Raw genomic sequence first — 25856 nt, forward strand, 5'->3', positions numbered from 1 at the left:
AGTGTATTAGAAATTAATATCTGGTGCTGAAATCTTGTGTCTAAACTGTAAAATATTGCATCTACAGGATTTCTGGAGTTCTTTTGGAAATGACTTTATAATACAGGGATGATCCTTTTTTAAACTGCTATTACACCTTGTTTTTTTTTTTACCACTCCAGTACTAACACAGTCTTTTTCTGTGATTAGGGGGCGTGAGGATCCCGTGCGAGTGACTGTAAATTAACTCTCTCTCTCGTTCTCTCTCTCTCTCTCTCTCTCTTTGACTAGGTGTACGTCTGTAAATGATGTCCTTTAACTCATGACATGTTAACTGCATGTGTTCATGGACCTGATAGTTAATTCATGTTAATCTCTTTTTCCCCTTGCACCCCTTTCATTCTCTCTTCCCACGCTTAAAATAGAAGTGGAGCAAAAAGGTAAATAACTGACATAATCTAAAGTCCCTGTAGCTCCTTTTTCGTTTCTTTTTTTCTTTGTGGCATATGGTTGTAAAACCTTCCTATCCCCACTTTTGCCTTTCTGATCCTAGCAGGCTGTAAGAAAAAAAATCCTCTTGATTCAGTAAAGGTCAGTAAAAATGCAGCATTGGGAGGAGGACTCATTATAAAGATATGATAAGACACTTGCAACTTAAATGTTAGCTGTGATGTGTCAGCCGAGAGGCTGGAGTCTGTCGGGGGTTACCCCCACCCCCCCTCCACCTCCCTCCTCCCCTTTACCCCTGGGTGCTCTATCTGTCTTTCTGTTTGGCTCGGTCTCTTATTGCCTGGCTTTCCAACCCCCCATAGCATGCCATGGTAACAGGTTTTCTCTTAGCCTATTAAATTCACTGCCTTAACTGCCGTTCTCTTCCCTCTACCTCTCCATCTCTCTTTCTTCATCTCTCTCTATCTTTTCCTGTCTCTCACTGTCTCTGTCTCTCTTGCATTCTCTCGCTCTCCCTCTCTCGCTCTACCTCTCTATCTCTCCATCTCCCTCTATCTTTTCCTGTCTCTGTCTTGCTCTCTCTCTCTCTCTCTCTCTCTCTCTCTCTCTTCATCTCTCTCTATATCTTTTCCTGTCTCTGTCTCAATGTCTCAGTCTCTCTTGCTTTCTCTCCCTTGCTCCCTCTCCCTCTTTGTCTCTCCATCTCTCTTTCTCCATCCCTCTCTATCTTTCCCTGTCTTTCCCTCTCTCTCACTCCCCTCTCTCTTTCTCCATCCCTCTCTATCTTTCCCTGTCTCTCTCTCTCTCTCTCTCTCTCTCTCTCTATCTTCCACCTATCTGACTCTCTATTCTTGTCTGTCTTACTCTCGCTGGCTGTTTCTGCCTGTCTGTCAGTTTGTCAAGCTCTCACTTTGTATTGTTCACTGTCTCTCTCTTTGACAGTCTCTCTCTCTCTCTCTCTCTCTCTCTCTCTCTCTCTCTCTCTCTCTGGCTTTCTTTGTCCATCTGTATCCCTTTCAGTGTGTGTCAATCTATCTGTCTTTCTGTCTCTCTCCCTTTCTCTGTCAATCTTTCTGTCTGTCTGTCTCCCTCTTTGTTTACTGATCTCTCCACCCCCTCCCCTCTCTCTCTCTCTCTCTCTCTCTCTCTCTCTCTCCTTCTCAACCCTGCCACTTGCTGCTGTTTTCACATTTGATTATTGTGTCTGTGTTCAGGGAAGAAATAAAACCGTAACACCTCAAAAACAGAATGCTGCTTTAAATCTTAATGGTTGTGACATTTGCACTATTTAGTCAGAAAGAAAGCCTCTCTTAGGTATAGCATAAAGGCCACATAAATGCCAAATGTCTCAGTGTACACATTTGCAGACATGTTGTATGGTGCTGTTGAAAATCTCCGTCATTTTTTTATTTATTTATTTATTTTATTTTATTTATTTTTTTACTTTATTTGTACCAAGTGTCTTTTAGTTACCTTGGTTTATTTACAGGACAGGTTGGTTGCTTTCTTTTCCTTTCTTTTCTTTGACTTTCGGTTGCTGTTTAATATCCCTCATTCCCCTTCGGTGTACAGTATGTCCAGAGCAGCAGTGAGCCTTTGGTCTCAGACACATAATACTACTTTTATTTTCTGCTTTAGCTTCAATTACTTTCAGATCCAGATTCGTCACACTAAAATAAACTCCCTCTTATTTCATTTAAATGCTGAATAGCTTTAGCTTCTTAGCCACTCCAGTGTGTGTGTGTGTGTGTGTGTGTGTGTGTGTGTGTGTGTGTTTTTGTCCCTGTCCTCTCAGACCACCCAATTATCAAGCTGATGTAGTGCCAGACTGGCAACTTGGCCTTCTAATTGCAATACACCTGGCTTGTGTTTGCTTACGCTTGACTGTTCTCTGTTCTGCTCTTCTCTGCCACTAGTTTTTGTTTGTCCTGGAACTCTGAAAGCTGTCGGAGATCCTTCCTTTCTGTATGAGGCGGAGCAGCAAGCTGGCGCCTGGTGCAAAGACCCTCTTCAAGCAGGCGACAAAGTTTATTTCATGCCCTGGACTCCGTACCGCACGGACACACTGATCGAGTATTCGTCGCTCGACGATTTCCAGAACTCCAAACAAACCCTGACATACAAACTTCCTCACCGGGTGGACGGCACCGGATTCGTGGTGTACGACGGCGCCGTGTTCTTCAACAAGGAGAGAACACGCAACATCGTGAAGTTTGACTTGCGTACGCGCATCAAGAGCGGCGAGGCCATCATCAACAATGCCAACTACCATGACACGTCACCGTACAAGTGGGGCGGCAAGACAGACATCGACCTGGCCGTGGACGAGAACGGCCTGTGGGTGATTTATGCCACCGAGCAGAACAACGGCATGATGGTGCTGAGCCAGCTGAACCCATACACGCTGCGCTTCGAGGCGACATGGGAGACGACGTACGACAAGCGCTCGGCCTCCAACGCCTTCATGATCTGCGGCGTGCTGTACGTGGTAAGGTCCACGTACGAGGACAATGAGAGCGAAGTTAGCAAAGGCGTCATCGACTACATGTACAACACCAAGCAGGGCCGCGGTGAGTACGTGGACATTCACTTCCCCAACCAGTACCAGTACATCACCGCCGTGGAGTACAACCCCAGGGACAACCAGCTCTACGTGTGGAATAACTTTTACGTCCTGCGCTACAACCTGGTTTTTGGACCACCGGATCCAGCTCACGGTAAGTCAGATTGGATTTTGATTCAATTCCACATACACAGCAGCGCCGAAATATCACGAGGGTGGCATGCTGGCGCAGGGCGCAGGGCTTTTTCTGTTCTCCCAGTGTTCATGTGGGTTTTCCCCTACTTCACTAGTTTCCTTCCAAAAACCTGCCCTGTTTGATTGGCTACTCTAAATTACCCATAGATTTTTTGCTTGGTTTCCTGTGGGCGTATTCCATTGTCCATCGCTTCCGAGATTCAAACGAAAGAGCGACTGAAATCTCCTACCTCTGGGATCATAGTATAGCATACACAGCAATACATGTGACAACATATACAGTGTTGAACACGAGCAGGGTACCAAACAAGATCCATATACACAGGTAAGCACTTCCTGCTGATGATCTACACGTCCAAACAGCAATCGGCTGAGCGCGTTCGTATTCCTCTAGTATTCCCTTGGGTCTGTGTGTCGAATGTCACGGGTGAGTGATTTTAATTTTAGACCTAATCTGTGTTTGATGTGTTTCGGAAGTAGTACACAGAGACGAGAAGCTACTGGGCTCAACAGTAAACAACATCACAGGCTCAGTTAGCATATGATAAGACATCTGTGTCGGGAGATTTTCTTCAGATGCTCCCTCCTACCCTCATGCATAAGCTCAAGAGACCGACGTAACTGGCTCTTTTCCCAAAAGATCTGCCCTTGCCAGAGCCTTCGGTAGAGACACACCTGTCTGAACAGGTACACAGGCACCTTCGGCGCAACAATAGATCTCTCCCAATGGCACGTAAATCCCAGTCGACTATCAGCTCTCAAACAAACAGTTCGCTCGCCGAGGTGCTAAGAAAGAAAGAGCTGAGTCTCGGAGGTCACGGCATGTCAGCGAGGCGCATTCTTAATTTATCTTCCAAGAGCAGGAATGATGCCTCGCAGATTACGGCGTCAAAGAGACTTTTAACGACAAACATATAATAATCCTAATCACCATAATCCCACTCATGCTCCATGCTAAGGCCTGAGTAAGACTCCAGATAGATTTATTCGAAAGCTGCAGGTCAAGCAACTTTACACAGATTACTCAGACTCGAGGGTTTTTTAAAATGTATTCAGTGTCCTCAATACTGACAGACTGGAGTGTTTAACTGAGCAGCGTAGTGTGCTGTGCAGCTGGAGTTTACTGTAACTAAATCGCGTATGCAGCTGGGTTTCGTTCCCCATGGACGAAGATCAGTATGCACGTTAGGTTAGATTTGAATAATGAAGGGAAGGATGACTACTCTCTCTCCGTAGCCCCCTTTTTTTTCCCCCTCTTCTTCACCCATGAGCAAATTGTTTCAAGTAGCGTCTTTGCCAGCGTGAGACATGCCGAGATATAATTGCTGCATTGCGATGCGAAGGAGAAAGTTTGATATTTATAGATGTTTTGTTCTGCACTTGAGTAGGGATTGAAGTGGTTCCACGCTGCTATTATTAGAATGACTTGAGGTAATAATTGTGAAGAGAAAACGTTTCTGGAGTCTATATCTTTTTAATGAATGAAAGATTATTGAGAGAGAGAGAGAGGGAGAGGGAGAGAGAGAAGATCATGCAGTAAAGAAAGAAAAATGTGCAGACTTAAGCAGTCTTTGCATATTTGATGCTTGTGTGACTGAATTGATACGCAAAAGTAAAAAAAACTGTTTGAATATCAGCTCTGGTGCAGATTTAATGTCCGGGCTGTAGATCTGCTTCAACTAGGAAAAAAAAGGAAAAATGATCCTTATTAACTTCAGAAGAACAATGTTAAAATTTTTTAAATTCATTTATATTGACAATAATAATAATAATAATATTAATAATAATAATAATATCTAATTAATTAATGTATTTTATTTATATTATTTTATTAATTATTATTAATTATCCTAAACACTCACTGCTGTAACTACAGCACAGGCTACTCAATCCACATCCTGAAGCCCTCTGTCTGAACTCAGTACAATGGTTTTTCTAAGCAGGAACAATAATGACATCATAAAAACAAAATAATCTTGTTAAGTGAAAATATTTGGCATACAGTAATATTCATCTAGCAGTCATTATTATAGGAGATTATAGGAAAACTATCACCAGATTATTACACCTATCTCTTCACGTATCCGAATCATTTCAAGCATGAAACCATCTCGTTCCGTCCTAAGATAATTTCGCAGATCATATTAGCTTGAGTATTTTCTAGAACAATTTTCAAACCCTGCTTACTAAAAATTAGTAGAAATGTTGAGAAATCGGTTTAATCTTAAATCCTGCTGTCTGATCTATATTTTAGTGTCACGTAATACTCAGTCAATTTGACTTTTTCACATGGTAAGACATGCAGTGCACAAAAAATAAAAAATAACCTCCTGAATTGACCATACAGCTGACCTTCTAGCACAATATACAGCATCCTCGTTGTTAAACAGGCATAACATTATGACCACCTGCCTAATGTTGTGTCGGTCCCCGCTTGTTGTTTTGTCAAAACAGCCCTGACCCGTCCTGCACTGTGTATTCTGACCCCTTTCTATCAGAACCAGCATTAACTTCTTCAGCAGTTTGAGCAACAGTAGCTCGTCTGTTGGATCGGATCACACGGGCCAGCCTTCACTCCCCACGTGTATCAATGATCCTTGACCACCCATGACCCTGTCACCGGTTCACCACTGTTCCTTCCTTGGACCACTTTTGATAGATACTGACCACTGCAGACCGGGAACACCCCACAAGAGCTGCAGTTTTGGAGATGCTCTGATCCAGTGATCTAGCCATCACAATTTGGCCCTTTTGGTCAAACTCGCTCAAATCCTTACACTTGTCCATTTTTCCTGCTTCTAACATCAACTTTGAGGACAAAATGTTGACTTGCTGCCTAATATATCCCACCCACTAACAGGTGCCATGATGAGGAGATACTCAGTCTTATTCACTTCACCGGTCATTGGTCAGAGTGTTGTGTCTGATCGGTTTATAAAGACAATAGCCACGCCCAAATAATTTAATAAGACCATTGTCATGGCTCCATAACTTCATATAAACCACTAAGGTGGAAGTAATGTGTGAATAAAGTAAATGTTCCAAACTGAATCAGAGAGTTTATTTTGATTGTTTGCTTCTCCCGGCTCGCAGCGGGCTCCAGAGCGTGTGGGTGGCGGTCTGTACAGCCGCTGATAGTTCACCTCAGCGTGACCGGCAGTAAACAGCTCTTCCTCTCTCACTCCCACAGGACACAAATCCAACCGGGGAGATTTCTGTCTGAGACTCACATGGCATTGATTTAACTCAGCACACAGTCCAGATCGAGGTTCCAGTTTGTTACAGGGTGATTTTTTAGCACAGGCCACAGGAACACCACACTATTGTGTTAGATTGTGTTTTTCTTTTCTGGAGACCCAACAATAATCATTTTCATTCTACGAGAGAAATATGGCCGTTCATTTACTCTACAGTCAGTGCTGTTGAAGTAAGAAATTGTCTATTTTATGGTACATTTGTGCACAAGTGATTTTCAAACTATTTGACTCCAGCCTGCCGTGAGTTTTATAGGCATACTAATGAGTGTTTATTTATCACAGCCTCTGCAATTGGCTCATAAACCCTGATAATCACCTAATTGAGATGATAGCCATAGTTTCTGTTCAAGCCTTTTCACCTGATATAAATGCTTCATGCTATTGGTCGCACCTCCAGCAAACTCCTCCAAACTCGGGTAAATAAGATGGACGGGGAAAAAAAAACACTTTACAGTTAGATCAGTGGCTATGGCATGTCATGTGATTTATGGGGTAGTTAAATCATTAACTGTTCTCCTAGAGCTAAAACGAGCTCTGAATGTATGATCAAACTTTTAGTTTGATATATTACCCCATGCTAATTGATGTGCCGGAGTCGAGCCGCAATTTCACGGATGGCTGGGTTTCTGTAGTACATGGCAAGAATCAGTGTTTCAGCTGACTATTATTATGATATGAGTCCAGTAAGGTCCATGTCCATGTTAGTCTACAAATGGACATCTAGGTGGTGTCCAGTCTTATGTATAAATATACATATATATAAATACCAAGTAAGGCTCCTGTAAAGACTGGAGTTCGATTCCGTTCAATTCCGTTTTATTTGTCTAGGGCTTTTAACAAGGTCACAAAAGAACTTTACAGCAATGTATTAAAAAATTCCAATTCATATTTTATTTTTTATTTTCACGTACACAATCATACACAGTGCGACATGTAGTCAAAATGTTTCTACCACTGTCCTATGATGGAAATAAAACTAAAATATAACAAATACAATTTAAATCAAATGTAAACTAGAGTTTAAAAATATCAGAAATAATTTAAATAAAATAAAAAAAAACTAGATGGTAAAAACATAAGAAATGATTTAAATAAAAATGTAAAACTAGAATATAAAATATAAATAATAATTTAAATAAAAATGTAAAACAAGAATATAAAATATAAGAAATATAATTTAAATAAAAATGTAAAACTAGAATATATAATATAAGAAATAATTTAAATAAAATTTAAAAACTAGAATATGAAAATATCAAGCATATCAAGTGTAAAAATGAGTTTCAGGATGTAATACAAAATATAACAGTCTGTCAATTATACAATACATAAAAATAGAAAACAAAATAGAATTAAAATAAACAACAGTAAAGTAGATGTGAATGAAATAAGCAGAATGATAAATATAGATATCAGTCAGATTGTTTTTAAATACATTTCTCACTGGATATTAAATAAGTTTAAATCTGGTCTTTTGTGGGGTTTTTGTCCGATTCATTTCTTTGTTTAAGGTCATCGACTTCCAAATGACACGTACTTGACTTGGGTTATAATAAAAGCTTGGTCAATCAGGCATGACCGGTGCTCTAGTTAAGGCCAAGTAGTTGTACACTAGGGAGTCATTTACCACACACACACACATGTACACACACACACACACACACACACACACACACACACACAAAACCTCTGTTCAACCTAGGAAAAGAGTATCCGATGTCCTTCCTTTATTCTTCATTTTCTCCCTAATTTAGTCTTGGCAAATTCATACCTATTAGCCAGATCTTTCTATCACACACAACTACTCACCAGGGAGGGCGAAGCCGATCACGTGAGTTCTCTCGGACATTGCTAAGTGCGTGCTCATGCTGTGTCACAGCCAAAGGAGTGCTATCTTCTTCTTCTTCTTCTTCTTCTTCTGTCACCGTCTGCATACCTGTTCTCACGGATGCCTAAGAATGGATAGTTGCATCGTTATTGACCCTGAGGGCAGGTTCTTGCTTCAGAACAGTTCTGCTCTCACAGAAAATTCAAAGCTTTGTCAGTGATAATTTCGGGTATTGATACAACATTGGCAGAGCAAATCATCTCTTGGACTGTTTTTTGCTTCACATGTGCGAGATGTAGCCTAAAGGATTGGGAGAATCTGCTGACACTTAACAACATGAGTGAGTGGCACGTGTGCAGCCTATTCAGGAAACACAGTGTTCTTGGCAAGTGAGACACACACAGGGCAGACGCAGAGACACACACACACACACACACACACGGCTTAGTCGACTGCAGATTCCTCACTCTACAAAGGCAAGCCGGCGAGATAGACGGCGTCTCGGATCTGCTCTGCGACGTTTATTGCACATCAGGAAATGTACTACCGAAGATATTATCTTAAAGTAGGTTCATGAAAAGAGGGACAGAGCTCTGAGGAACCGAGTAACTCTGTTACAGTAAGGCCAGAGCTAATTCGAGGGCTGCAAAACAAAAGCGCAAAACAAAACTAATTAGATTCAACGCACAGTAATATTGTGTATCATGCCTTTTTTTTGTGTAGCGTCTTTGAAATTGCTTGTTTATTATAGTTCTAGGAGCACTATTAAACAGCTACAAACTAAGCTCCTTTAATTATTGCTGAAGGATTATACACATCCTGCTGTGATTTTTAAGTAGTTTTTCAGAGGATGAACTTTAATTTTTGACACCCCTATCCACCCCCTTTCCCAAATGCCTGTAATTGTTTGAGCTGTGTTTTTTGACTCCCTTGTTTCCTGTTGCACTCTCCATTAGCGGCTGATTACCACCTGGGAGCAATGTTTCAGTCGTGATGAAGATCACTGTTTAACACGCTCGCTCCTCGTAGCGTAGAAGAGGCACTAATCAGAACGGGCGTCCTCGGCTTCGGCTCGGAGCTCCGTAATCTACTGAAGGACCCCCGCGCCACCCCCGTAGATCCGTACGTCTTCTTCGCAAATTAGTCCGGGCATCGATCTCGTGCCGCACCTCCTTCAGCCGTGAGCTACAGTTACTCGACAGAACCGGGCGCGGCTAACAGGCCGCGCATTACTCATGCGAACGAGCGAGCTCTGCACATCTGAGTGTGGCCATTAAGCATAATATAGAATATACACTGGCTGTCACTTCCCATTTTTCACCACACCGTCTGTGTGTGAGCTCTAGAGCTCTAACAACACAGCTCTCGCACTCATCTCTCTCCCTCTCTATACTGACAACATCCCCCTTTTTTCACATCGTACATTATTGCCTTTATATTCCCAATGAATCTCTTATACCCCGCGGTGATTCCCGACTTATTATAAGAAGTTTAGGGGGTTTAAGGGGTACAGAGTGAGGGCCTGTCATCTTCCACGCTTATGAATACACCTGTTATAACTCTTGGCTTTCTTGCCTTAATATTTCTTTCCTGTCCTCTTCCTTGACAGCTAATTGAAGGCTCCCTTTGGGCTTGCTGTTCGACAGACATATTAATTTCAGGTTTGCTGGTCTGTTGAGCTTAAGAAAAATGGTCCTTGTTGTAGCAGAGGGCGAATTAATATCAGAGAATGCCTGGGTGCCGTGTGAATAGTGGTCAATCGCTGCCAGAGAATACGACATCCAGTGCTAGAAGAGGAGTGACAAAAATCTCATACCACAATATAATTACCAGCATTTTTCTGATGGCACCGGAAGGCTTGGGAAATGTTTCCACCACCAAGCGAGCCATGCTGCATCTACTCGGTACGCTAGGTACTCGCCTCACGTGGTACCTAGCGCACCGGATTTGGCTAGCCTCCTTACATAGGTACCACGTGAGCCAAAAGCTAAATATAGTGCACGCTATTGATCGATCAGTCACACAGGCATCCTGATTAATGTCTCTGGCTTGAATTAGGGAAAAAAAACCCTCGAACAGCAGGATAGCGTAGTGTCTGCGAAAGTTTCTCCTTCTTGCTTTTAACCATTTAAGCACAATTTAATCTGTCATATTCATTTGTATTTATATACTCACAGTAGCACTTCTTTCCCGCGGTTTCCCGGAGCGGCATGCTGGTGATGCGCACACTCCAAATCCTCCGCATTTCTTCCGCTTTTTTATTTTTTGACTAAAGATTAAAATCGTCACACCTCTGTTTAGGCGCGTAGGCGGCCACTAAGTGAGTTTCCTTTTCTTCATTTTCACTTAGCACAGGAGAGACACGCGGCATGCGCTTTGACACGAAATGAGATACGCTCGGGTTTTATTTCAATATCGCTCCTTTGAATTTTGAGTATTTCACTACAGGTGTCTAACAAACCCCACAGTACCTGATAAGCCTGCAGAAAAACTCTGCCAACTGTGACGACTAGAGGGATGTGATGGGAAAAATGTGCACACACACACACACACACACACACTCACATACACTTATTTTGTTAAAAGTGTATGTATAAATTATAATAGCCTACTACACTAGATTATTTCCCGAATCTTAAACTTTTTAAGTGCAGGTGACACACTGATGTACGAGGAAGAAATGCCTGGCGTGTCTGAAGAGTACAGTGTTCCCCAATAGACTCGTTTTATTAACACTCAGGACAATTTGAGTCTGATTGAAATCCCTTGTTAAAAATGAATTAAACAGATTGCTGTCAAGGGAAGAGTAACCATGCTCCAGATTCACAAACTGTCCATTAAAAAAAAGAGAGAGAGAGAGAGAGAGAGAGAGATGCAGACAGAGACAGACAGACAGAGAGAGAGAAACAGAGTAGAAGAGAAAGAAAGAGATAGATAGATAGATAGATAGATAGATAGATAGATAGATAGATAGATAGATAGATAGATAGATAGATAGATAGATAGATAGATGGATAGATAGAAAGAGAAGAAGGGGAGAGATTGAGAGAAGGAGAGAGAGAAATGTAGATAAAAAGATAGAGAGAGAGAGAGAGAGAGAGAGAGAGAGAAAGATAGATAAAGAGAGAGAGAGAGAGAGAGAGAGAGAGAGAGAAAGATAGATTAAGCAGGAAAAAGAGAGAGAGAGAGAAAGATAGAGATTAAGAGAGAGAGAGAGAGAGAAAAGAGGGAGGGGCGGAGAAGAAAGAAGGTGGAGTGGTAGATAAAGAGAGAGAGGGAGAGAGAGAAAGATAGATAAGGAGAGAGAGAGAGAAAGAGAGGGAGAGAGAGATAGATAGATAGATAGATAGATAGATAGATAGATAGATAGATAGATAGATAGATAGATAGATAGATAGATCAAGAGAGGGGGGAGAACAAAGGATAAAGTGAGAGAGAGGGAGAGAGAGAAAGATAGATAGAGAGAGAGAGAGAGAAGGGGAGAGAGAAGAAGGGGGCTAAATAAAGAGAGAGAAAGAGACAGACAGACAGACAGACAGACAGACAGACAGACAGACAGACAGACAGATAGATAGATAGATAGATAGATAGATAGATAGATAGATAGATAGATAGATAGATAGATAGATATGGAAAGAGAGAATAGGTTCCTGGATTTTACACAGATTAATGGAGGAAGATAAATTCATTTAAACATTTCCGTGTCTTCATCTCCTGAATCTTCTGAAGCTTGGTGTGATATGAATGTTTTTCACAAGCAGCACTCCATCAGGAAAAGTACAGGTAACTGCTCTAGTACAGTGAAATGTACAGGTAACTGCTGTAGTACAGTGAAATGTACAGGTAACTGCTGTAGTACAGTGAAATGTACAGGTAACTGCTGTAGTACAGTGAAATGTACAGGTAACTGCTGTAGTACAGTGAAATGTACAGGTAACTGCTGTAGTACAGTGAAATGTACAGGTAACTGCTGTAGTACAGTGAAATGTACAGGTAACTGCTCTAGTACAGTGAAATGTACAGGTACCTGCTGCAGTACAGTGAAATGTACAGGTAACTGCTCTAGTACAGTGAAATGTACAGGTAACTGCTGTAGTACAGTGAAATGTACAGGTAACTGCTCTAGTACAGTGAAATGTACAGGTAACTGCTGTAGTACAGTGAAATGTACAGGTAACTGCTACAGTACAGTGAAATGTACAGGTAACTGCTCTAGTACAGTGAAATGTACAGGTAACTGCTGTAGTACAGTGAAATGTACAGGTAACTGCTCTAGTACAGTGAAATGTACAGGTAACTGCTACAGTACAGTGAAATGTACAGGTAACTGCTCTAGTACAGTGAAATGTACAGGTAACTGCTGTAGTACAGTGAAATGTACAGGTAACTGCTCTAGTACAGTGAAATGTACAGGTAACTGCTACAGTACAGTGAAATGTACAGGTAACTGCTACAGTACAGTGAAATGTACAGGTAACTGCTGTAGTACAGTGAAATGTACAGGTAACTGCTGTAGTACAGTGAAATGTACAGGTAACTGCTACAGTACAGTGAAATGTACAGGTAACTGCTACAGTACAGTGAAATGTACAGGTAACTGCTGTAGTACAGTGAAATGTACAGGTAACTGCTGTAGTACAGTGAAATGTACAGGTAACTGCTGTAGTACAGTGAAATGTACAGGTAACTGCTCTAGTACAGTGAAATGTACAGGTAACTGCTGTAGTACAGTGAAATGTACAGGTAACTGCTCTAGTACAGTGAAATGTACAGGTAACTGCTGTAGTACAGTGAAATGTACAGGTAACTGCTACAGTACAGTGAAATGTACAGGTAACTGCTGTAGTACAGTGAAATGTACAGGTAACTGCTCTAGTACAGTGAAATGTACAGGTAACTGCTGCAGTACAGTGAAATGTACAGGTAACTGCTCTAGTACAGTGAAATGTACAGGTAACTGCTGTAGTACAGTGAAATGTACAGGTAACTGCTCTAGTACAGTGAAATGTACAGGTAACTGCTACAGTACAGTGAAATGTACAGGTAACTGCTCTAGTACAGTGAAATGTACAGGTAACTGCTGTAGTACAGTGAAATGTACAGGTAACTGCTCTAGTACAGTGAAATGTACAGGTAACTGCTGTAGTACAGTGAAATGTACAGGTAACTGCTCTAGTACAGTGAAATGTACAGGTAACTGCTACAGTACAGTGAAATGTACAGGTAACTGCTGCAGTACAGTGAAATGTACAGGTAACTGCTCTAGTACAGTGAAATGTACAGGTAACTGCTGTAGTACAGTGAAATGTACAGGTAACTGCTGTAGTACAGTGAAATGTACAGGTAACTGCTGCAGTACAGTGAAATGTACAGGTAACTGCTCTAGTACAGTGAAATGTACAGGTAACTGCTGTAGTACAGTGAAATGTACAGGTAACTGCTCTAGTACAGTGAAATGTACAGGTAACTGCTGTAGTACAGTGAAATGTACAGGTAACTGCTCTAGTACAGTGAAATGTACAGGTAACTGCTGTAGTACAGTGAAATGTACAGGTAACTGCTACAGTACAGTGAAATGTACAGGTAACTGCTGTAGTACAGTGAAATGTACAGGTAACTGCTACAGTACAGTGAAATGTACAGGTAACTGCTGTAGTACAGTGAAATGTACAGGTAACTGCTACAGTACAGTGAAATGTACAGGTAACTGCTGTAGTACAGTGAAATGTACAGGTAACTGCTCTAGTACAGTGAAATGTACAGGTAACTGCTCTAGTACAGTGAAATGTACAGGTAACTGCTGTAGTACAGTGAAATGTACAGGTAACTGCTCTAGTACAGTGAAATGTACAGGTAACTGCTCTAGTACAGTGAAATGTACAGGTAACTGCTGTAGTACAGTGAAATGTACAGGTAACTGCTGTAGTACTGACAACAAACTAGTTTTCCTTTCCAAATCACAGAGCAGTGGCACCACGCTGGAGGTTATCACGCATTTCTAAAGTTGCGTCTGCAAACACTACAGAACTTTAAACCGTACGGAGGTGAAGATAGAGCACCGTCATCTCCGCATCGCTCACTCAGCATGGGAAATTAGCCATGACGCACAAAAAATCCCAGCTAGCAAGCTCGTTATTTCCGTCTGACTGTTAGGCGACGGCCCCGCCTCGACCGGCGGCAGCGCTGCACAGAAACCCACCTGGCTATAGGAATTATAATCCTAAAGTCTTATTATTTTCTTACAGAATTAGAGAATCACAGATGTGACAAGGTGACCCTACTGTATTCCTCTTTTCTCGAAGCGGGAACTGACACACGGCTACGACTAGCCTTCATGACGGTGAAGACGGTGGGCGGAGAAATAAAAAGTGTGTGCCCATTCTAAACTCGAAACAAATGCGATGGCATAGATTCTACAGAGAGTAAGAATGAAGGATCCAGTAAGGAGAGCAATGTGTTTTTTCTTCCTCTGTGTTTTTAATCATCTCGGTTTTGTGTGTCCAGTGCGGTAGGTCTCGCCCAAATTACCCGAGAACGTTTCCACAACGTTAAATAAACACCAGTGAGGGTTCAGAGGAGGTTATGCTGTTTTGCCTGAATTGGATTCAACTAAGATTCCTTTAAAAAAAAACTGTTGGCAGGTTTTACAGTGGGCGTGGGTATCACTTACACCCATTAATGTGGGTGTAAGTATTACTGACAACTCAAAACAAGGGAACGAGTAATTTACTTACCCCAAGCGGAGGCTCTGGAAGCATGTGTTTTCATTTTATGTCACACTTTATTCGATCTAAAACAAGGGGCTATCTAAGCCGATGGCTACACATGTTTATAGTTTTGTGCCTTTGAATTCTTTCAACTTCACATTTACTGCAAAATACACTGTGTTGCCAAAAGTATTGGGACATCTGCCTTTCCATGCACATGAATGTAATATGGAGTTGTCCCACCCTTTACAGCTATAACAGCTTCAACTCTTCTGGGAAGGCTTTCCACAAGGTTTAGGAGTGTGCTTATGGGAATCTTTGACCAATCCTCTAGAAGCGCATTTGTGAGGTCAGGCACTGACGTTGGACGAGAAGGTCTGGCTCACAGTCTCCACTCTAATTCATCCCAAAGGTGTTCTATGGGGTTGAGGTCAGGACTCTGTGCAGGTCAGTCAAGTTCCTCCACACCAAACTCACTCATCCATGTCTTTATGGACCTTGCTTTGGTCACTGGTGTGCAGTCATGTTGGATCAGGAAGGGGTCATCCCCAAACTGTTCACACAAAGAGCATGAAATTGTCCAAAATGTCTTGGTATGAAGCTGAAGCATTAAGAGTTCCTTTCACTGAAACTAAGGGGCCGAGTCCGACCCCTAAAAAACAACACCTGAATTCAGTGATCTGGAGGGGTGTCCCAAAACTTTTGGCAATATAGTGTAGTAAAATTTGATGTTTTTTAGATTTGCAATGGCAAGTGACAGATGCGTTGACATAGCAACGGCAGCGAATGACTGTTTATATATCTGTGAGCTCTTCAGTGTGAATGAAAGCCACATGACCTTTCAGTCATACGATGATATGCCCTCCTTTCTTCTAGTCGCTTTCTCAAGCAGCACAACCAAGCCAAAACCCCAGGGGTGGCGTTCGGTCCAGAATTAAACCGCACCAAGCCTCAAGAAAGGTTTTGGCTGCAAAGCGTCACAAAGATGCGGTGTCTTCTTTCCAAAGCCAAAAACTGGTAGTTTATTGGCTGCTTATATTCTTGGGAAAGAGCTTCAAGAGCATGTATGGTCATTTGCAGATTTTCCCTATCAGTGGCACAGTGTTGGAAATGCTAAGCAGAATAGACACTGGACAAAGTTATTTCATCACACATGTTGTATCTATCTTCTCCTCTTCCTTTGCTTTTCAGCATGCGTCGCATGCACTCGGGGCTTAATGAACACTGCGAGTCTGGCAGAAATATCTAATTGCCAAGTAGAATATCCAGAGCTGTGTTATTTCCCTCAGCACAAAGAGCCGAGTCTGTACATGTGTTGAGTGTCAGGAAGAAAAAAAATATGGATTAGGAGTAATGAACATTTGAGCAGTGTCAGAAAAAAAAAAAAGCTGATCGGGGGAAACATCAAGCTTTTCAAGGGTGGAGTGTCTGGAGCAGTGTTCTGCAGTCTGAATCGAACCAGAGCTCTCCACCCGGTCAGTTGAGACTAATTCACAGTAGGTCATGACCAATCTCACAGAGAAAGCTCTTTTGCACACACACACACACACACACACACACACACACACACACACACACACACACACACACACACACACACACACACACACACACACACACACACACACACACACACACACACTGGACCGGAATCTCTCACACACTCTCTGGGGCTATTATCAGCAGGCTACCAGACTAAGCTGTTTCCATCCAGCTGGAAGTCGGCGATATTGGTCAGTATTTATTTAGATTTAAACATGGTGTGATTTAACAGGTCTGTGTTTTCACTGCACACTATTTATGCACTTCAGCCAGCTTAGATTATTTATTTATTTATTTTTAGGAAGTGTGCTTTATATAACTTCGAAATGTGGGCAGTGATTCATGAGCGTGAATTGGCAGCAAGAAAGCAGACTCTGACATTTATCAAAGCAGGGATGGCGTTATTGACGTTCTTCTGCTTTCCTGATAGGATGCAAATTTATCTACAAGAAATCTCGACTTCATTTTGTGACAGGAACCTTTATTTTCCAGCACGGCATTAAAGGAAGAGTTGTAGTGAATGCATGTTTTTGTGTGCATTTCAAAACCGATGAGTGTTTGTTTTTTGTTTTTTTTGTCTATCATGTGCAATATAAAAATGTTTCTTTGTTGAAAGCTAATTGAGCATGCTTGAAATGGCAGACACAAGCATTGTTGTGATGTTCCATCATTAACGCTCCTGCCATGTGCCTGGAATAAAATGTAGGTCATAATAAAAAAAAAGAAAAGAAAAGGAAATGTCTTCCTATTGCTCTCAATTCACTCAATTCAGAATCAAAGATTTTCTGCCAAAGGAACTAAAAGGTATTTGTATATTAATACTAAATTTATCTTTCTTCCTTTCAGCCCCGCCTATCTCAGATGCCACCTCAGTGCCAGCGCCACCCCGAATGACAACCACTACAATGACAACAACAACAGCACAGCACAGAGGCCTAACAACAACCATAAACACTACAGGGACCAGGGTCGTCAACAAGCCCCCTAAACCCCCAGTGGCTCCGTCCCGAACCACCACGCCTCCGTCCCTGGAGTCGTTCCCTTTGCCCAAACGCTTCTGTGACAGTGTGGAGCGAAGGGACATCCTGTGGCCTCAGACACAGAGGGGCATGCTGGTTGAGCGACCATGTCCCACAGGAACCAGAGGTAAGCGTGTCTTGCTTCAGCGTACGCAATTCATTTACAAGAGCCATTAAGCAGAACACTTCTGAGGACGGGGCGTCTTTTACTTTACGTTTGGGAGTACGTTTTAGAGAAAGGTTTTGTAATAAAACTGTGGGCACATAAAAACCTGGGAATAGCGCTGTACTAAATGTGATACACAGAAGTGATATCATAACCTGTGCATAACATATCAGAGTCTAAACACTGAATTATCTATTTTCAGGCACCGCCTCCTACCTGTGCGTCCTCTCCACCGGGGCCTGGCACCCAAAAGGCCCCGATCTAAGCAACTGCACCTCTCACTGGGTCAATCAAGTGGCTCAGAAGGTTCGTATTAGTCCGACTGCATGACACCAGACATACAAATATCCCTAATAGCTCAGAGAGTTTGCTGAGCTCACCGTCATGAATATAAAACAGTCCCCAGTGCCAAATTTTGAGCGTGCGCATCTTACTATCATTGGCTGAGATTGAGAAACGTAGCCTCGAGCTACCCAATAGGGCGCCCTGCTGCTCGATCTGATAACGCATCTTCTGAATGTTGGCTCTTAAAGGGCTAATGTGCTCTGCAAGCTGAAGTTCGAATGGGCTGCCATTAGACACAATGGACTGCCCACACCTCACGCAGCAGCAAAATTAACTTTTTTTTTTTCCAAAGGAAAAAAAAACCCTGTCTAATGCGCACAGGATGTGTTATCAGTTTTTAATTACTAAGCGATGGCTCGTGGGTGCTGTTAGCGAAGCATATTTCCTCACAGCGTGAAGATGTCATAATTAGGGGCGAGAGGCCTGCAGACGCAGAATGATATTTCTCAGCTCCTGCTGCGCGGCTAATTTGCACAATCTTTCAGATCCGGAGCGGGGAGAATGCGGCCAACCTGGCCAACGAGCTAGCTAAGCACACCAAAGGACCCATCTTCCCCGGCGACATCAGCTCTACCATGAGGCTCATGGAGCAGCTGGTGGACATCCTGGATGCCCAGCTGCAGGAGCTGAAGCCAAAAGAAAAGGACTCAACCGGACGGAGCTTCAACAAGGTATAAGTGAATTGATCTTCGTCTCATAACTTTCATTTCTGCTTGAGACTTGGCCCATGGAGCTGATTCAGCAACTTTGTGACCCTCTGTTGTCGCACTTAGTGCTGGAAATAATGCTGGAGGAAAAAAAAAAACAAAAAACAACACACTATATCATTTTTACTCAAAGGTCATAGAAATGATCAGAGGAAATCTTGAACTCTCTTGACGCCGGGACCAGTGAAAAGCGATGAAGATCGCATTAGTGAGGGGTTTTTAAGTCGGAATAAATTCATATTCACTGCATGTTTATTATTTATTTTATTTTTTTCTTGTTGCTTCTCAGCTTGTTTTTATAAGCTATTCCGGAGAGATAATTCATATAATATTACTTTTGCTATTACCAGTGATAACTGTGACTTCAGAGGGTTAAATCCTCATTAAGCATTAGAAATTTGGCATACTACTGGCGTAATAGTCTGCAGTATATTGATTCTGATTTTTTTGGCCAGACACCACCTTTCAAATTTGGCCTTAATGCACATAAGAGAACGAGCAATCGAAACAGCTCATTAGCGTTGCTGAAGTCCATGTGGAACAGTTGTGTGAGTCTGAGGGCCAGTGTTTTCTAATGCCTTTCTTTCTTTCTTTCTTTCTTTCTTTCTTTCTTTCTTTCTTTCTTTCTTTCGTCTGTCTTTTTTGTCTTCTTTCTAATAATAAAAAGCTTCAAAAGCGAGAGCGGACATGCAGGGCATATATGAAGGTATACTTGTGCCAACGGTACTATTTTTCTTTTCTTTACATGTCCTTCCTCCCGCTCCTCCCTCTTTCCCTGCCACTGCTCAGCGGCATGTTTCACTGCCATGCAGCCTCTCATTCTCTCCATCATTTGATGAATTTTTGATCTACCAGTGCCCTCCAAGCTCATGCCAGCTATACTGTGGCTTGGAACCATTAGCGCTTACTAATCAGTGCAGTTTGTATCCTGCTATGGTACATGATGGTATGTGTCAGCCTTTGATGTGCAGCTTGGCTGTTCATTGTTTCTGTGCTAGATCGAGAATGTAAATGATTTTTCATTAAGAAAATAAAATAAAAAAAAACCAATTGATCCACTTAGGGTCCAGCGATATTAAGTGAGGAAATGATCTGAGCACATAAGGCTAAATCAGCAGATTATTTTGGTTGGTTGAATTTTTTATTTTTTTTTGCAAAGTCAGCTAGTTCTCATTGTACAGCAGCATTAAGGCATGATAACAGTGCAGTATTGAACTGGACAGTGACACGGTTATTGTTGCTTAGGCTTTCCGTTCCAGCCCGTTGCCGTGTAAAGGAAACACTGGCTGTGATTTAACCAGGCTTAAAGCTTCATTACCATCATTTTATATTCAAATAAAGATATTCCAGCCTTCGGATGTGCAACAGGATTATCTCTCTATCAGTGTAGGATGACACAAATTTCCATTTAATTAAATATTAATTAATGAAATATTTCAGCTTATTAAGTCTATTATTAAGGCTGTTCAAGGATGTTCTACAGAGTGGCCAGTAAAATAGATGGAGGAGGGCTCGGCTGGAGGAAAAGGGCAGTGATGGAATGGACTGAATAAGAATGGGATATCGGTAAAGGTGGAGCAGCTGATGTAGCGTGACATAGCTGATCTCATACACACAAAGGGCAGGCCAAGTTTGCTAAAATTGCCAGATGTGATGAATTTTGTCCCGGATTTGGAGAGTGAAGACACAAAACACTGCCATGTTTACCAGCTGAACAGTGAAGCTTGGTGGCTGCCGTTGAGTGACTTGACCTGAACCTCACTGAGCATTACATTGAGCCTGGCGGGGGTTTTTAAGCAAGCGTGACCATTTTATTTAAAATTGCCACTTTATCCAGTGACTTATGATACTATGAATTGGGCCAGTTGTGAATAAAAAAAAAAGTGCAATTCCTATTTGCTTCATCCACTGTAGGTGTCTTGTGCCTTCTCTGGCATTCAGAATCACATAAAGAGATGATGGATGCTTTTGAACAAACACAAAAATGACCTCATTGTGCAGTAATGCAAATTGGATGGCTGTGCAATCTTGCGGTAAGCAGCCCCTTTATACTTTGTCCCAAATATGCTTTATTGGGTTGAGACGTGGAGGTTAAACAGACCACTGAAGCTATGAAAGAGAAAGCTGTTATGCTCCTGCAACCATTCAGTGACAATGCACGCCTTGAGATACGGTGTATTATGATGCTTTATGTGCAAGTGTGGATAAACTCTAACCATGTAGAGGGATAAACGTGCGCCAGGAAAACATTTCCTACCCCATAGGCGGCTGGCTCTCTTTCGGAGGAAATAAGAGAGTTTCAGAGCGAGAGCTGCACGATTCCTGGACAAGTTTTTTCCTCTGCATTTTTTCAACACACTACAGGGAACATTACCATTATGTAAAATAACAGGAGTGAAACAAATTACATAACGATTGCCATTTTAGCATGTAACAAAGGTAGGGGGAAAAAAAGGGAACGTGCGGGAGGTTGAGCTTTTCGAGTCTGCTAACATTTACATTAATGTAGCTGTTTAAAAAGCTTTTTAAGTGGCGTAGCAGCAGGTTCGGTTTCACACCTCAGGTTTATTTTTTGCCACAGACGGCATTCGACTTGAAGCATGTATGACATTCAGCATAGTCGGTCTTCGGGAGCGTTCCAACTCACCATGGTGCAGGAAATAAAAAAAAGCACACATTCTGATACCTGGTCACACTCCCTGTACTGCAGAGGCCAAATTCCGATCCTTCCATCAGAATGATGCAAAATAAACCACGATTTTTCTCGCCCAAAGCGTCTTTCCCATCTCTATGTTGTGGCCCATTTGAGACAGCGTCCCGTAAGTGCTTGTGAGATGGCATTTAGTACAACGGTCTTCAGCTCCGACACGATTAGCCTAGTTGTGGCCCGGCTGCTTTCTTGCACGATTATTGCCATCCTCTTTTGACCTCTCTGACAAGCTGTTTTCATGCACGGCGCTCACAGAACTGTCCTTTTTGTTCCATTGTTAATAACGGTATTGTGTGAAAAAGCTCAGGACCGCTGTTTGGGAGACATTAGACTAAATATCACAGCGCATTAAAAATCAATGAGGTCACTTCAGATGTGAAAAATAATTGATGCTGGACACCAGACTGATTTGTACCCCAGTAGTTATGTTTCTATACAGACTTATAGACAGCTGAAATAAATTGGCAGTTGAAGATCCTATTTTCTCCAAAAGGTTAATAAAAAAATATATATATATATGGAAGAAAATTCATGATGCATGGTGTAAATCCGAATCAATTTATCAGCTGTTGTGCATGGTCACACATCAGCGTTTTTTTTCTAGAGCCTAAATTTACCATTTCACAAAAAAGCAAGACGAATTGATGGGAGTAAAGATGCTACAAGAGCAACAAAATAAAAGGCTGAGGCTTGTGAAGGGAAGAGCTGCAGGAAACTGGAAACCCTGGTTACTCGGAGTAACGAGCTGTTGGTAGTCAGACACCAGTGTCAACAACAGCTAGCGGCTGTAGCCTGCAGGTACGAGAGAGAAAGATAGATGAAGAGCTGGGAGTTTGGAGCCACACAGAAAATTGCCAAATCACAAGAAGACGGCAGGAGACACGCCGGCATCCTGAAGTAGTTTGGATAAACAGACAAGTTATTTCGCGTGGTGATATCGAGTTATTTGTGCAGTCATAATGTTGTTTTGTAAGAGCCAGGATTTGCGCATATTTTTGCATATGGTTAGCACGTAGCAGCGCTGGAAGTGCGTAAGTCTGCTCGGGGTGTTTTTGAATAATTACTGATGGATTGTGCCGCCGACATCTCCTGACCCCCGACGGTTTGTGTCAGTACCCCCTGCTAGAACCGTGTTATCACTACATGCCTTAAGCGTATTAAAAACTATGTGCCCTGGGACTCTGAGCACTAGCGTCTTATGTTGAACTAGTCAGGATCTGTTCAATTACCACTTCCAAAACTTTGGACAGCGGATGAGCTGCTGTGTCCACGGAGAAAGGACACAGGGGACATTTGAAACAATCTTATTTTTAAAGGTGAAGATCTTGATCTCTGAGGATACGCTGTTATTTATCTTCTTAACTGTGGTTGATGTGACACAGCCTGCTGGTTGATTAATCTGTGATTGATTGACAGCTGATCGTTTAGTGTTGATGGTGATGGCGGAGTCCATGGGTTGTGTACCAGATGCTTTTAATCAAACCGACATACAAATGAGGAAATACAAATATACACAAATAGTAAACAGCCAGAGTGTGTCTAAAAGAGGCATTGAGCGGTCAAGCATGTATTCGGATTGATTGCAATGTACTGCCTGTACAGAAAGCTTTTCTTTTTTCTTTTTTTTTTGGTCAATACATGTCTGACTTATTTGTTAAACTACAGTGTTTATCTCCATGCGGGAAGCTTTGTGCTCTCACAGCTGGACTGCTATGGCTGGTCTGCACCGTGGTGGTCAGGAACCTTTGTGCTACTTCACTGCTAACTTTGGTGTTTTGGTGTACTGGATGTAAATACCTTCAAAATTATAAACCCCTGGTATTCAGCACTTCTTACATTTGATTCAAATGATGCTGAAATTTCAGGGCCAAAACACTAAAAACTGTATTACTGTCCAGTTTATCACATTATTATTATTATTATTATTTGTTTTTTTTTCCTCTGTCTTTTCTTTACTGATTGTGCTTATGGTGGATGGAATGTGCTTTTATGCAGATCAATTAAACAAATTGATTAAGAAAACATGGTGGTCATGGTGTTAAAGCATGCATGTTTGTTTTAGTATCTAGCACTAGTTCTAAAGCAAAAGGCTTGACCTTTGACCTCACCGTCATTAGCACTAACATGACGGTTCCTTTTTCGGTCGCAGGCTATCGTGGATACCGTGGACAACCTGCTTCGTCCAGAAGCACTGAAGTCTTGGAGAGGCATGAACATCACGGAGCAGACTCATGCTGCCACCATGTTACTGGACACTCTCGAGGAAGGAGCCTTTGTCCTCGCTGACAATCTAATGGAACCAGCAATCGTGAAAGTGCCAGCTAGCAATATAAGTGAGTACTGCCAATAAATGTGGCTAATCTGAAATACGGATTACTTTGCCACAATGGGATTTTGAGTCTTCTGACATTTAAGAGTGCATGGGCTTTATGTTTCTAAATAGGAATCGTGTTCGGATCAACTTGAGCGTCTGTTTCGCAGAGTAATTACGGCGCTGCTGAAAATCCATGCTTAATTTAATTAAATACAAGGTGGTCATTTGGGAGGTAACCTTAGCACTACAGACTTTGAAGCAAACTGTTGCTCTCAGGCTACTGAGACTGGGAAAAACAAAAAAAAACAGGAGCTTTCAAGATCGCACAACTACTTCCTCCATTAAAGACTTAAAAATGTGATTTAGCAGGTGGCGTGTTTGCGAAAAAGTTTTCATCCATGGAAATAAATGAATGCAAAAACAGCGTAGCCTCCCGCTCGTTGACGTCTCATCCGAGCCATAACTTTTGCAGCTTTTCAAGGGCATGAAACGCTTCTGCAGATACAAAGTCAGTAATTACTATCAGCCTCGATAAATGGAAATAGGTGGTTACAATCAGAGGGTAATTGTTTGTACCCAGCGTTTTGCGCCTTGAGAGTGAATTTCACAACAAAAGGCGTAGAAAAAAGAGATAATCATTTTGATATTTGATTTTATTCTGTGCGCTAGAATACGCCTGTTTGGTCCGTTTTTAATAACAGGAAGTGTTGGTGCCCCTAAATGATGTTAACAAATGGAATTTATTCTGCAGGTGATTTTTTATTTGTTTTTGTATTGTATGGAAGGCATGCAGCACTTCTCTTTTCTCTTTTCTTCATCTAGTCCTGGACGTGTATGTGCTGAGCACAGATGGCCAGGTGCAGGACTTCAAGTTTCCCCAAAGCAGCAAGGGTGGTATATCTATCCAGCTGACAGCCAATACGGTCAAACTGAACAGTCGGAATGGTAAAAACATACACACACACACACACACACACACACACACATATATATATATATATATAAATATATATATATACACAGACACACACACACACACACATAAACAGGCATCATTGGTAAAAGATATACATATAAAGCATGTTAAGTACCACTGCATGTTTTTGCCTGTAGCCATGGAGGAGGTGGAAACAGGAGTCAGGTTTTTATTTATTTAGCTTTTTCTTTTTCCTCCTTCACCGTTCTACATATATGCGCCTGCACTTCACATTTAGGAAACTTCATCCGAATGAACTGCCTACTGCTTCGAAAACATGACATTTGAACATTGCCTATTTTTGGGCTGGTCTGAAAATAGATGTGTAATAACTGTGCATCCTGAAAACTCATCACTGAAATATTAAGTGGGCTTGCTGGAGAAACAAACAATCTGGACAAAGCCTGGACTTTAAAAAAAAAAAAAATCATTAGTGTGTGTGTGTGTGTGTGTGTGAATCTTGTTTTTCCACAGTTGCATTAGGTAAACCTCAGCTAGAAATCCAGTCTTAACAGAATTGAGTAGAATTCATGCACTGAATGTCTGTATTGATCATCCTTACATGGCTGCCATAAGGATGTTTAAAAAGAAACACGGTCTTTATTAGAGGTCTCGCTCTTTATTTCTTTATTTATTTATTTTTTCTGATGGCTGTTGAATCCATTGGTTCTGTGGTGGGTGCACAGGGCAATATGTTTCTTTTCCTTCAGGAGCACAGCACACCAACTTATTGATTTCAGACTTATAACACAGCACTGACGCCATCCCTTAGGCGAGACTGTCTAAAGACTTTTAGTCGTATTAATAACGCTGGAACGGTGGGCATGACTCGGCATATCTGGGGAGCTCCTAGATATCAGCAGTTTCAGCTCAGATATTGCGTCTCTGTCTGAAGCTGTTCATATCACCACTTCTCTTCTTTTAAATAAAATTCCTGAACTTTAGCGTGGTGCCTCTTATTGCTGGCTTCTTCTCACCTCATTTATAGAGATACAGAGCACCAATTGGCATTCGGTGTAAACGCAGCCTCTGTAATCAGGCATAACATTATGACCACCTGCCTGTTATCGTGTTGGTCCCCCTTTGGTGGCAAAAAAC

General features: G+C 41.8%; 1 protein-coding gene across 20 annotated transcripts in view; it reads left to right on the top strand.

Moving 5' to 3' along the window:
- Nucleotides 1–25856, top strand: part of adgrl2a (adhesion G protein-coupled receptor L2a) — a 100277-nt gene that overhangs the window by 55978 nt on the left and 18443 nt on the right. For 17 of the 20 annotated variants that reach the window (XM_058401566.1, XM_058401553.1, XM_058401556.1 and 14 more), the window contains exons 5-11: nt 2346–3146; nt 17368–17667; nt 17909–18012; nt 18537–18722; nt 19426–19464; nt 23618–23801; nt 24605–24727. In XM_058401566.1, the coding sequence (XP_058257549.1) occupies nt 2346–3146; nt 17368–17667; nt 17909–18012; nt 18537–18722; nt 19426–19464; nt 23618–23801; nt 24605–24727 (1737 nt within the window). The remainder of the gene's footprint in view (nt 1–2345; nt 3147–17367; nt 17668–17908; nt 18013–18536; nt 18723–19425; nt 19465–23617; nt 23802–24604; nt 24728–25856) is intronic. The other 3 variants (XM_058401548.1, XM_058401549.1, XM_058401552.1) reach the window with 1 other exon arrangement.

The sequence above is a fragment of the Hemibagrus wyckioides genome, linkage group LG10 (genome assembly GCF_019097595.1).
Source record: "Hemibagrus wyckioides isolate EC202008001 linkage group LG10, SWU_Hwy_1.0, whole genome shotgun sequence".
In the NCBI taxonomy this organism is placed as follows: domain Eukaryota; kingdom Metazoa; phylum Chordata; class Actinopteri; order Siluriformes; family Bagridae; genus Hemibagrus; species Hemibagrus wyckioides.